Source organism: Eleutherodactylus coqui, chromosome 13 (genome assembly GCF_035609145.1).
Source record: "Eleutherodactylus coqui strain aEleCoq1 chromosome 13, aEleCoq1.hap1, whole genome shotgun sequence".
Classification (NCBI taxonomy): domain Eukaryota; kingdom Metazoa; phylum Chordata; class Amphibia; order Anura; family Eleutherodactylidae; genus Eleutherodactylus; species Eleutherodactylus coqui.
In genome coordinates this window covers 86,732,945-86,747,570 of record NC_089849.1, presented here as the reverse complement: position 1 = coordinate 86,747,570, position 14,626 = coordinate 86,732,945, and the positions used below count along the sequence as shown (strand labels likewise).

The 14,626-nt window shown below is 43.8% G+C and overlaps 1 protein-coding gene across 1 annotated transcript in view; it reads right to left on the bottom strand.

Annotated features, from left to right (window-relative positions):
• Positions 1-7,808: 7,808 nt before the first annotated feature.
• The window catches only part of LOC136587415 (dorsalin-1-like), a 36,621-nt gene continuing 29,803 nt past the window's right edge, over positions 7,809-14,626 (bottom strand). The window contains exon 2 of the mRNA XM_066585983.1: positions 7,809-8,698. Within this exon, the coding sequence (XP_066442080.1) occupies positions 7,809-8,698 (890 nt within the window). The remainder of the gene's footprint in view (positions 8,699-14,626) is intronic.

The window sequence follows — 14,626 nt, the reverse complement described above, 5'->3', positions numbered from 1 at the left end:
TGCACTGGATTAGGGGCTGCGTTATTTGCACCAAGCAACAGCACAAGTCCTGTCTATTAGTCCAGTATCGCAGTACAGTTGCATTAAAGGGGTTTTCCAGGGAGAACACTATTGATGAGCTATCCTTAGGATAGGTCATCAACAGTTGATTGGCTGGGGTCTGTCACTTGGGACCCCGACCGATCAGCTGTTTGTGGGCCTGTTGATAGCACCACAATTACACAGAGGTTGGAGCATAAGCAAAGTAAGGCTCTGCTCCGACCTCCGTGAAGTGGCCTGGTAACTTAAAGCGCAACTCTCATTGAAATCAACAGGAATGCCTGTTGCCCGTGGGGGTGTTTTATGCTACAACACTGAAATGTCTCAGAATAAGTGCACTTTGAAATGTGACTCTAAGCTGAGCTCCGAGTCAGGGGGCGGGCCACGCTGACTTCTCCCCGCCCCCTGAATGCTGACTAACAGCTCTCTCTCTATACACAAAAGGCAAGGGAGCTGTTGCAGCATCCGAGCGGGGTGCGCCAATGTGGGAAGACCATGGGTAAACAAATGAATGTCACAGGTGGCCCTGCGATCTCTTCCTGCAATGGCAGCGGAGGTTTGGTTCGGTCGGGCACAGGGGCAAAAAGGGTTACTATAGTTAGCAATTATCAATGGTGGTTTGTCACGTGCTGCCAGTACCTCTTCCTTGAAGGAACCCAAAGGGTTAACAGAGAAATAATTGACACGAGTCCTGGTAGCTTTGAGTTGCAAACTGGAGGCACTCAGTTTACTTCAACAGGTACAGTTCTTTAGTAATGGCAGAGGTATCACTTTGCATTTAGACAATTATGTTGTTCCAAGTTCCAGCTTAAGCTTGTGAAGAAAGGGGAAAGATGGGGTCTTTCCAATGTAAGGCACCCTCTATGTCTCCTGGGAGTACGTAGGTGTTACAGGACTGGCGATTATGTGGCTACCATATGAAGACACCCCCCCCCCCCCCCCCCGCCCCGGGCCACTACACTGTCACTCTGCATGCAGCAGGCAGGGAGGGGCCGGTTCACCCCTGTGACTCACAGCTCAAACTTAAAAATGTATTTATTCAGAAATACCCCAGCGTCTCAGAATAAAACACCCTCAAGTGCAACAGGCATCCCTCTCCCGGGTTCATGCGCACGTGGTTCAGGTGGCATGAACCTGATGATAGAATCCCTTCAACTAAATGGGACGAAGTTGCACCAGACACGTCCTATGGAGAAGAGGGACATTGTTTCTGTGGATAAAAAAGCAATCACAGAAAATGGCCGTGATTTACTGGGTGAGGAGTGCATATAGATGCATCCTCCTCTCACCATGCAGGTAGCTGACTACCAAATGGAGGAGCCAATAACACCTGTGAGGACACCGATAAAACACCCACTCACACTGCCTCTTGATAATGAGGGGGGTGGGTGCTTGGTGTACACTCCCACACATAGTGGATACAGGGTGCCAGACCATTCTGATATATGTAGTTCACCATGCAGACCAGCAACCTATTAATGACGCCATGATAATTCGGCGGGTTGCCCTGCATATCCATCAGTGAACCACATTGGTACTGCCACCCTGGGCTCCCCCTGGAGTCTTAAAGCCACACTGCATGTGAATGATAGATAATAAATGCAAGGCATTGGTTGGATGTTGGCCAAGATACATGAGCCCACTAACCACTTCACGGTTCCTTGCGTTGTAGTGGGTCCCTACACTAATATAAATGCATCACAGAAGGGGAAATCAAGAATTAAAAACAATTACAGAAAATAGCCGTTACTTACTGTGTGAGGAGTGCATATAGATGCATCCTCCTCTCATCCTCCTGGGGATAAAAAGCAAATTCTCTATTGTGATTCTGTATGACCAGAGGTGGAATGATTTAATTAGCATATGTCAAGCATTCCCATTTTTTAATTGCAACACTCATCATGGCAAACGGGAATCCCATGAAATATTTATATGGTGGGAACCTGATGAGGTCCCTCTGGCCCACATGAATAGACCTGCACTATAAATGATATGCAGTAGTCAAATGCTCTGAGACACATTTTGCATTGGGGTCCAATAGCTACACGCAACGGAGCCATAATGATTATTGGCAGTCATCATGAAACATGTCTATTACAGCCCAACAGGTTTCCAGCTATGGCCTGTAACATGATATATGTACAGTCTAGAGATGAGCGAACGTACTCGTTTCGAGTAATTACTCGATCGAGCACCGCGATTTTCGAGCACTTCACTACTCAGGTGAAAAGATTCGGGGGTTGCCGGGGGGCATGGCGTGGTGGAGCGGGGGGTAGCAGCGCGGAACAGGGTGGAGCTCTCTCTCTCTCCCTCTCCCCCCCACTCCCCTCTGCAACCCCCCGCTCACCCACGGCGCCACCTGAGTAGTCAAGTACTCGAAAATCGCGGTGCTCGATTGTGAAATCTGCCTTACCGAGTACGTTCGCTCATCTCTAGTACAGTCCTTAGCATGTTGTCTTCTATACAGCCCCTTGTAGCATGTCCGTCTACGGCGGTGTTTCCCAACTCCAGTCCTCATGGACCCCAACAGGTCATGCTTTCTGGATCTCCTCAGTATTACACAGGTGATGTAATTCTTGTTGGTGCCTCAGACATTGCCACAGGTGTTCTTACCATAGGATATCCTGAAAACATGACCTGTTGGGGGGCACCGAGGACTGGAGTTGGGGAACACTGGTCTACGGCATTATAGGAATATAATACATAAAATCTTATCACATCTATAAATATAAATTACTTTGTGCTTCCTGAGAATAGAAGAACCTCTTGTGATTTGCTTATGGCTTTTACAAGGACTGTGATGGAAGACCCCCCTATCTCCCAGTGGGACAGCTAGACCTCATTAGCTGAAATTGCACCAGGACCCTCAGAGACTTTTCACGGAATAGGCTGCATGACGCACCGCAAACCCGCGGTGAATTCCACATCAAAATCCACAGTTAGGGCAAAACCACATGGCCATATGAGCAACTATGCTCACCGCTACTTTTGACAATAACTGGGTACCACCGCTCAACTCCCTGCTTCCCAGAGTCATGAATAAAGCTCTGTTGTCATAAGAGGTTCCTTGGGTGATGGAAAGCAGTCCAAATCCTTCCAAAGTCAGCCCAAGATCTATAGAGTGGGGGCTGCATGCCTATACAGTGGAATACGTTGCAGCCTGCCATCGATGCTACACATGGGGGCTGTTCTCTATATATACGTCTGACATATTCTATTAACGTGATATGATCAGGGCTCAAGTCTAACGATGCCATGTGAAACCAACGGAAAACTGGTCTCTGGTTCCACTCCTGCATTCCTTCACATCAATGTGACTTTCTATCAAGTTTTAACAATGATTGGAAATAGGAAGCTCGAGAACCATATGCAGACAGCTGTTTCGGGGTGTTCCCCCTCATCAGCGTGCAGTAGGTTTCTGTATTAGCTTGTGAGAGGCCTGCGATCTGGGTCAGGAGGAGTGTCTCCTTAAGGAGAGCATCCAAAAAGTATGTGAAGACACCTTGAGGGTGAGTGGGTCGGGGATGGTATAATCTCTCCCCAGGGAGAGCACCCAAAAGGGTTGTGGGGACACCTAATAGGTGAGTGAGGAGACTTATAAGCCCATGCTAGCTCCTCTGGGTAATTTATGCAAATAAGGAAGTTGGAAAAATCCCTTTGCAGTGACACCTACAGTACAGGTATGGCAGAAAATCTGCAGCATTGTTTTCTTCTACATATGAACAGGATTTGCTTTAATCCCATTCACATTACTAGTAAACATTTCTGCTGCCATTTTTGGACAGCGTTTCCACAACGTGTGAACGCACCCTAGACTGGCTTTTTTCTGTACTATTATTCTCATGTCGTAGCCAACATTATATAACCAAGTCGTACTGATCAGCAGCCGCATCCCTTCATTTCCTAGTATCCCCCACACTCCTTGCACCCTAACGCACTTCATATCGGTGTTCATATACATAAGGTGCCCGGCTAATGCAGCTTTACATATACTATCCTCTTTTTATAGAAGATGGTTGGATCAATATACAAAGCAAGCACTTTTACCTTCTGCGTCACCCCCATTTCCTCATAGATTGTAAGCCTTCGCGAGAAGGGCCCGCACTCCTATTGTTTGAATTTTTGAATAGTTGCTACTCTGGAATGTCTGATTTTATCTGTTCATGCTCCCTCTGAAATGTAAAGTGTCATAGAATATGTTGGTGTTAAAGAATTAGATTATTATTATCATCCGTGGTAAGGTAACCATAATCAGTTATTGAGTCATACTGTAGAAGTCAAGTGGGGCCACAGAGAAGGCACTATTACGTTACTATGAGTGGGTTACTGAGGGGAGAACTGGGGGAAGCTTCAGAATGGGGAGAGTGTGCAGAGACGAGTTGTGGTAGGGGGAAGTCTTCATGGTGATCTGGGCCAGAAAGAAGAAAAACAAAAGTGGACATTGACAATCAAAGGAGGTGTCACCTGTGATCACTGGAGGTAACTGCACTGTAATTACTATCACTGTAAAGAGCTGGCACGTGCCAATTATACTAGTACTGTGACGGGGTCACCAAGGGGTGTAGTTACTGTGAGAGGATCATTGAGGAGTACTATTACTGTACATGAGGCCTTAGCAATATTATAAGAAAATCTCAATCTTTGTTTCCATTGCAGCAGACAGGCCGAAAATCTCACCCACTGCTTTCAATGATAAAGAACAGCAGTAAAGCAAGATCTTTGTGCTGTAATAACGAGTGATGAGGCAGCCCAATGTGTGACTGTAGAGATGGATCAAAACATGAAAAACACAAAAGTAAGAAATTCAAAAAAATATACACCAGTGTGTTATCTACCTAAAGAGCGACCAGGGACGGCATAGTAAGGACAAGGAGCCATAAGGAGGGCACTGGTGAGCACACATGGGGATGGAATAACCAGACTGGGGAGAAGGGGAAGTCGGATGGAGCTTTGCATCCCAGATTCCTCCTTCCCTACTAGCTGAGCAGTCCAAGTTTCTTGTGAAAGTAGGCATAGCAGGCCAGAGTAGTAGCCAGGGCCAGATTAAGGCTGCCCACAATATGGAGCAGTCAATTATTATGCCACTTCCCCCATGGTAACACTGAGCACTATAATAACTTTGCCACACATCTATCAAATGGTGGCAGATTTTCAGACCATACCCCTTTTATGTTAAGCCACACCCTTTGTATCCCCTCACAGAAACCCCTTCATAATGATAGTATATCTCTAAATTATAGTCATTTTAGTCAGTTGCCAGCTCTACATATATATTAAATACAGTGTAGTTATCTCCAGTGATCACAGATGATGTTATCTCTGATTGGTGTCATTATCTCTCCCTTTTCTTCTCTATCCGTGCCCAGACCATCACAATGACTCCTCCCAGCCACAACTTGTCTCTGCAGAATTTGACACACAGAAATCTTGCTTTTCCATCACTCTCCCTACATTTTCCACATCTCTACGCAATCCATAACCCCCCAGATAGTAATTAGGCCCCATGCAGGAAGTTCTGCTTTTAGTGACCTCCACACAGAAAAAAATGCCCCTCTTCTGTCCCCATCAGTAATAATGCTAACTCTTCTATCCTCATAATTAAGAATGCCCCTTTTCCGCCCCATAAATAAAAATTCCCACTTTTTGCCCCCACAATTGATAATGCCACCTTTACTACCTCCATAATTAATAATGCTGCCTTTTCTATCCCACTTGTAAATAATGCCCTTCTTCTGCCCCTGTAATAAATAATGCCATTATTTCTGACCTCACAATAGATAAGGCTGCCACTTCTGCCCCCATAATTATTAATGCTGCTTTTTCTGCCCCTGTGGATAATAATGCCATCTTTTTTACCCTGTTATTATTAAGTTTGCCCTTTTCTGCCCATTATTAATGCCATTTTTTTCATTCCTCTTTATTAAAATTGCCACTTTTTCTGACCCTATAGGTAATAATGCCGACTTTTTATGCCCCATTATTAATAATGGTGCCTTTTCTGCCCCGTAATGAATAATACTGCCCTTTTCTGCCCCTATTATTAATAATGGCACCTTTACTGTCCTGTATGAATGCAAAGTACAGGACATGGATTCTGATATGGATTTTGGCACTGAATCCAGGCTGGAATCTACACTGAAAATGCACTGTGTGAACACAGCCTCAGTATTCCCTTAAAGGGGTCATCCAACATTGGAAGAAAAGTGTCTGCTTCCCATTTTCTAGACACAGGGCAACTGTTGTCCATGGACTGTGTGTGCCATTGCAGCTCAGTCATATTCAGGTGAATATGCCCATGACAAGAGTGGCACTGTTTCTCTGGGATGGGAAGCAGACACTTTCTCTTTTCCCTAAACAACCTCATTAACCTGGCACTTCCCTAAATGACACATTTAACACATTATTGACCTGGCTATTAACCAGTAGTAGGTATAGTTTTACTGTAGACTGTATCTTTTCCTTGTCTTCTGATAATCTATACCAAGACAGAATTTGAAATGTTTGAAAATACTGTGAGACTCTTTAAAGAGCAACTGTACTTTCAATAAACTTTTGACATGTCACAGGAATATGTCAAAAGTTTTGATTGGTGGGGATCTGGGTGCTGAGATCCCCACCGATCACTAGAATAAGGCAGGTGAAGCGCTCATCCAAGCGCCGTACCTGTTCAGTAGCAGAAGATGGGCTCATAGACGTTCTATTGAGCCTGTCTTCAGATATCGAGCAGAGACAGGGTTTGAATGAGTGCTTCTGCTGATTGGTGGGAGTCTGAGCATCCGAAGCCCCAAATGATCAAAACTTTTGATATGTCCCTATGACATGTCCAAGGTTTGTTGCAAGTACAATTACACTTCATTACAAGCTGTACACTATGGTAAATAGTTAATTAAACAGATCCATCTTTACAGAACAAAATGACGTCAGTGGGGGACTGACCACAGGCATGTCCCCTGCACAGTGTCTCCACTGTCCAACCTCTGTACAGAGAATTACTACATTCAAGGGCCCCTGAATGGCCATAGCACTATGCAGGGCAAAGTTCAAACAGAACTGTAGTGTTCCACAGAGCACCATGGCCATGGGCGTAACTTTAGGGGATGCGGTTGCACCCAGGCCCAGGACCCCTAAGGGGGCCCATTAGGCCTCTCTTCTCCATATAGTAAGCCTAGTAGTATGAATAAAGCATTATAGTTGGGGGCCCTGTTACAGATTTTGCATTGGGGCCCAGAAGCTTTAAATTACGCCTCTGACCATGGCCTTCAGTTTGGTTCCCAGAGATCAATCACTTACTACTGCCAGAATAGCCCTTTAAGTTTCTGAATTTCAACCATCCAAGTATACAGAGTACATAAATAAGTTAGCAAATTTATGGTGTAACATGTTATCTGTAAAGCATGCCTACTTCTCCGGCCCTGAATGGGTAATTGTTAGAGATGAGCAAGCATACTCGCTAAGGGCAATTACTCGATCGAGCATTGCCCTTAGCGAGTACCTGCCCGCTCAGAAAAAAAGATTCGGCTGCCAGCGGTAGGCGGGGAGCTGCGGGGGAGAGTGGGGAGGAATGGAGGGGAGATCTTTCTCTCCCTCTCCCCCCGCTCCCCCCTGCTCAGCGCCGCAACTCACCTGTCACGTGCGCCGGCAGCCGAACCTTTTCTTCCGAGCGGGGAGATACTCGCTAAGGACAATGCTCGCTCGAGTAATTGTCCTTAGCGAGTATGCTCACTCATCTCTAGTAATTGTCCTTTGTAAACATTGCCTATTAAGGAAGACTACCTACAACCACACTCCACTACTTTCATGTCTTCGTAATTCTTCTTGAGCACTGTCTGTCTATTTTCCCGATATACAACTTGCAAACCTTCCAGCTTGGTTGGCACACAACAAGCATTTCCAACATCTTTGGGTTTTCTGATATGCATCAGTGACTGCACAATAGCATGTTTTGTAGGTGTCAGGTTATCTGTTAGGGGGTAGTAGCAACTTCCTACACATTGGCCAGCATCATAACTTGGAGGGAAGATGATGATGGAGTCCCATCCAATGTCTTTGAAGTTGACCGTAAGTGATGTTTTTGTGCAGTGGTTCCTTTCTGCATTACGCTTTGCCCTTGTCTTGCTTACTACTAAGGGTTCATGTCCTTCACCATCATCAGCCATCATGTTTTTGGAAAATATCCCAAGGTTGTTACTTTGTTCATAAATCATCATCTGAGCTAGATCCATGGGATTCTCCTTCACAATGTTCTCACTTTGATCATCTGAGAAAATGACTAAAATGGGAGGGTGACTACTATGAGAATCCAGGGCAAACTTTTGAGTTTTGAAGAACATTTCTGATGGAGCCTTCATCTGAAGGAAAACTTCCAGTTTATTCAGTTGCACTTTGGACTTTATCCATCGTTTTATGGTCTTGGTGATGTCAATTGTTACAGATTCATCTCCTTCAATATCTTTAGACGCTAAAAAGGAATTGGAGTCCTTTAAGTTCCTTGAGGGTTTAGTGTGTATGACATCAAACAGACTGAGGTGACACAAACCGGAGTCTCCTAAAGAAAGCCTCAGCTCAGCCTTTGTCACCTCCTCATGTTGCGGAATAGTCACATTAAACAGCAAGATGTAACTCTGTAGTAGATTTTCTTTGGAAGATGACGGCAAAATATCTGCAAGACAGAATACATCCTGTTACTTCCAGCAATGTAACGTATAGCAGAACATTTATGTAACAAGCTTGGTTCTTAGGCACTCAGGGAAACTAGACTACACATTGCACCTATGACAAACCCCTTGGTTTAGGATCTTAGTACTCCATTGGCCCAGGGCTTCAGTCTTTGCTGGTTGTGCAGCACTTCTCTGGGTAGCATATACAGAAACCAGGTTCCTCGGTCATCAAGCAGGGTCAAAGCCGTAACGATAGATACAACACCACAAGAGAAAACAGGATATTAGTCACACGACAAGCCAAGGTCAAGCAAAGGGGTATGAGATATGAAAATAAAGGGGGTGAAGCAAAGCTTGGCTATGAATAATTTAAAGTGGATACAAGGACTGTAGAGGTTCAAATTGTGCTAAGAATAGTAGAGAGGCTGCTTACTAGATGATGCACCACCTAAATGACCAAAGACTCCAAAGACAGATAAATAATTAAGGTGATAAGGTGTGAAACTTCTTTTTTATTTGGTTAAGTGAATAGCCAGCATGGTAAACCATCATCTCACTTCTGATCTCCTCTCCAGTCCCAGCTGCTATTCTTCTAACCGGTTTCTCGGTATTCCCCTTGACATTTGCGACCTTCCGATCCTTAGATCTCTAAGGCTGCCTGTCCACAGACGGGTTTTCATTGCCGGATTATCGCCACGGGGAACGCAGTGAAAGCTCTCCATAGCGCTTCCCCCGTCCACGAGTAGAGAATGATTGTGATTCTCCTGCCGCAATTCTCCGTGGTCAGCGGCAACACCCGTGGACAGGCAGCCTAACTGTTTGTATATTTTAACCAGCTGAACTGATGAAGGGGTTTAGCCCTGAAACACGTTTCCCATGCTGGCTATTCCAAATGAAGTATACGGGCCACAAACATATGCATAATCAATCTAGTAGAAGTACAGAAGTGTCAAATGTAACATAATCAGTCAAAATCTGGAGTCAATCACAGGTAATAGCAAGTACTGCTGTGAAAGTACTAAGATGATCTGTGTTACACTTGTTATTTAAGGGTTAATATATGGCTTAGTTCTTCGTAGAAGCAGCGTTTCCTGGAGACCATATTTAGTCATTGTATCCGCTTTCTTTCACTCTTATCAGTGTAAGATAATGTACGCAACATGTCATATTATGTATTAATTCATCAGTACTCAACAATTTGCTACTTTCAAGGCTTTGTCCACTGTGATTAGACACTATACCTTACTTTGTTCTATTTGTGCTATTATTAGAGCTAACACTGGGCTGATCCCTCAGAAAGGGCACAGTGGTGACTTCACATGATTGATGCCTCTTGTTCTCTTTCTTCGATGATCATCGCTAACTAATTTGGACACATGAGAGAACTCAGATCCCAGTAGCCATATTGCCAATTGCAAATTTTACATTAACCCTTTAAGGACCAGGTTGTTTTGTACCTTAAGGACCAGACACTTTTAATGGATTTTACCCATGTGGGGGTTTTACTGCCCTATTTTTTTTCCTTTAGCTACCAAAATTATTTTTGCTGTGTTTTTTGGCCGTGACATATAGGGCTATTTTTTTATGTTTTTCACTGACTTTTTTTAGTTTTTTAGTTTTATTGGGGGTAAAAAGCTAAAAAAAAAGATTTTTTTAACATTTCTAGTTTTTTTTAAAATTAGTATATTTATGCTAATATAAAATATGGGAACGGGTTCCTCATTTTGTTTCAGATGCTTTGATATATAATATGTATGATTTTGGATTGTAGGGCGCTTATAGCAACAGTTTTGCTTGGCGTCGGTTTGGGGTTATTTTCTTTCTTAGGGTGCCTACCCACTTGCGATTTTTTTTCCTGTGATGTTTTGCGTTTTTTCTCAAGAGCAATTAGTATAGAATGTGTTCTTGTCCATCTGGGGGTTTTTTTCCGTTTCGTGGGGTTTTTTCACATAGGAACTGTCAGTTGCATATGTCTCCTTATTTTTCTCTTAATGCACCCATGATTGTCAATGGAGGGCTGCAAAAAACGCTGCGGAAAATGCGCAGAAAACGCCGCGTTTTTCACGCGCGAAAATCGGCAACGCAAGTGGGTAGGCGCCCTAATGTATATATTGTGTTTTATTCTGTAATTTTGCTTTACTTATTTATGTAATTATGTTTTTTACTGTCTGTGTTCCCCATGACATCATGTAAGACCTCTGGGGGACATTCACATGTTTATGTGACACTTTCCCACTGTAGCTGCGTCATCCATAGGAGCCCTAGTTACAGGGGAAAACAACCCCTGTAGTGACATTAGTCACTGGCAGAGCTGGTCAAGGTAGTATGACCCTGCAGCTCTGCTATAGTAGGGAATGCCGGTGGTCACATGACCTCCGGCTCCCATAGTGGAAGTTACATTTCCACTTTCACTTTCTAGTACACAGAGCTCATTGAGCACTGTATACTCGGGGAAGGAGAAGGCAGAAAGGGTTAAAAACCCCTCCTGTCTTCTCCTCTGGGTTATCAGCTGTTGCTAGAAGCTGACAACCCATCCTGCCTCTGGTTGACTGCAGAGACAGAAGGCTTAAATCCCGCCATAATTTTACTATCGGCGTGTCTTTAAGCCCCGGGACCAGGCGCCGTATATTTACAGTGCTTGGTCCTAAACGGGTTAAAGGAGTACTCTAACACTGGCAACATAAGGTGGAGAGGTCTATTTAGCTCCAGGGGCATAACTAGAAAGTGCTTGGTCCTATACCAAACTTCTAAATAAATCCCCCCTCTTCTCCAGGTACTTACCAGCATTACCAGCTCTATGTGCTCAAGTATACAGCATGCTGGGCAAGCTTCATGTGAGAAAGAGTTGTTTCTATGAGACAACCTCTTTAAACTGACCATATAGAGGACAATCTGAGCCTGATCTGTCCGGGTATCAATATGTTGTGTTCTGGATGGTAATTCAAAAGGTGTTTATGTGAAAAATATTTTTCATGTCATTAGTGATTTCCCCTTTGTAAAAAAAAATTGCACTCTTGCATACCCGGGTGCTGCGGCCACGCTACTGTCTAAAATGCACTAAAATACGTCCGTATTACAAGTGTTCAAAGCTGTCCTACTTCTGATAATGAGGCGACTTGCAGTTTGGCTGTCGGTGGTACAGCAGAGCCTTAGGGGGCATTTAGACGGAACGGTTATCGCTCAAAAAATTGTTAAAACCAATCAAAGTCAATGATTTCACTGGGGAACACGGTTCTTGATGATTGAGGCATTAGAACTTTTTGGGGGTATTTTGGGGTCATAGATTCTGAAAATGATATTAGTTTTTCTACATCAGATCTGCTTATCAAGATATGACATATGTCCATATAAATGTACGCTTATTGTAATATACATCTAATGACGGCCAATCACAAGCTAAAGGTACAAAGATAGATCTCAAGAAGCCTAGAACACGAATAAAACAAGAGTTTCTTCATTGAGACATGTCGCTAAGACTACATTCCTATGATTACCTGCGATGAGATGTTCCTGGACATTCGCACTGGATGTTTTTGCAGTAGTCTGCCATCGTATGTGTATCCCATCGTCCGCAGTCCTGCTCTTCCACGGTCACCAGTAGTCAGCCATCATATGTGTATATGATCGTCCTCAGTCCTGTTCTTCCACGGTCACCAGTAGTCGGCCATCTTATGTGTATCCCATTGTCCACAGTCCTGTTCTTCTATGGTCACCAGTAGTCGGCCATCATATGTGTATCCCATCGTCTGCAGTCCTGTTCTTCCACAGTCACCAGTAGTCGGCCATCATATGTGTATCCCATTGTCCACAGTCCTGTTCTTCCATGGTCACCAGTAGTCCGCCATCATATGTGTATCCCATTGTCCACAGTCCTGTTCTTCCATGGTCACCAGTAGTCCACCATTATATGTGTATCCCATCGTCCGCAGTCCTGTTCTTCCATGGTCCTTATTTCCTGGTGAAATTGCCCACCCTGTTCATCACTTACATCCCCAAGACAATCTGGAATTTGATCCCAAATGACTGCAGGTCCTGCGATCTGATGTTCATGATACATCCATGTGTTCAGAAACAGAAGTACGCGTATTCTCCACTAGTTCTCTATAGTTAGCGGCCTTATAGTCCAAGGAAATGCTTTACAACCATACAAAACAATGACCCGCATGAGCCTTAAAGTGTCCACTGAATCTTGGAAACGCTGGTCTGTCATGAGTTCCCGGATTTGTGGTCCATTGAATTTTCCTGCTTTTAGCTTCTCCATGCTCATCGCAGGAAATTTTCAACATTTGCAGCCAAAATACTTTCCACTTCTCTTCATTGTCTCTACACATTTTTTTATCAACCCAAGTGTGATGTGCGGTGATGCCGATATGTATCATATGTACTAATAGTCAGCAAATGCTGGTGGGAAAATAAAGGAAATATAGCAAAAATAGATAATGACATCAGGAATATCTCAAAAACTACACAGAAATACCCAGAATGCGGTCTACAATTCCAGACATCATGATAAAAATCTTTTTGGTTCCCCAGTGTAATCGTTCTGTCTAACGTCAGCCAACGACTGAACGATCAACAAGAATTGTTCACTTCTTATTCGTCATTATGTGTCAGCCGGAATAAAAATCCTTGTTGGTTCGTTCACGTATCGCTGCGTTGAAACACTTCTCGTTCAAAGTCTCACATAGGAATGTGAAACATCAAACGAGTAGTGAACAAGAAGTGAAAGATACTCAACGATGAATCTGCCTCCCTAAACAGGCTGCACGAGTGTCAACGAGCTGATGATGATGTCACTAGTTCGTTCACTCGTGCAAATGATTCTCCTTCAGAGTAAATGGAGCCTTAGCTGATGTGGATAAGCGGTGCTATCTGCATTTTATGGCAGTTCATCACTTAAACAGCAGATGGCAGCAGTTGTCAAAGCATCAGCCCTCTGGTACATGCACTCCTGTACTGTAGGCTCCGCCATTGTCCCCTCTTGTTAGGTCTGACTTTTTGCATATTTTCATCATTTGTCATTTTTTACCTTGATTCTTCTGCAAAGCGCAGGGTAATATGTTGGCATATTGGAAATAAAGGTATTCTCTCTATGGCACCACGCATTTGGAACACCCTAAATAATGGTAGCTAAACAATGCATATGAAGTAGCAGTTAATACACCTCTTATAGTCAAAACTGGAAGTAATAGACAGGACATACTATACTATGCAATGTGCCTACCATATACTGTACTGTAGAAGGTGCCAGCCAAAAGGCTCTCCAAGGTACCAATCACCTGCTACACCATAAAAAATTACCCTTCGTGTGAACCAATAAGGGTCAGTCCCTTGCCATGCTATACAAAGTATCTACCAGATGCCCCCATAAGTGTCAATCGTATGCAACAATATATAAAAGTACCTACCATGTACTATAGCATACAAAGTAAATGCCACATGACCATGATATATAATGCTTGCTACATGCCCTCCCATATATATTGCTAGGCACATGCCCTACATTGTACATTACCAGCTACTTGCCCGGTTATATCTACTGCTGTTGACATGCCCTCCTGTTTGCTGCGACAGCCATCTGCCCTCCATAAGCTATGTAGCTCAGGTGAGTACACCCCTCGTAGAATACTCACCTTCTCCATAGAAGGAGCACTGATATCTCTCCTTTAATACATGACTATTTCACTTCTCAAAGTCTAAGCTGTCGCTAAGTCCCAGGACTTTACAAGATGGTGCAAGTAACAGTGAAGCATCAATGCACATGTCTGTTAGAACTTACAGATACCATGAGGAGCTGGCTAGCAAATATTAGCCTATGCGGGTAAACACACAGCATTGGCCCATGAAGTAGCGGTCCACCAATAACATGTTTATTTCTGTGTGCCGTAGCATAAACACAGCATCAGAGCCAAGTAAATAACATAAATACA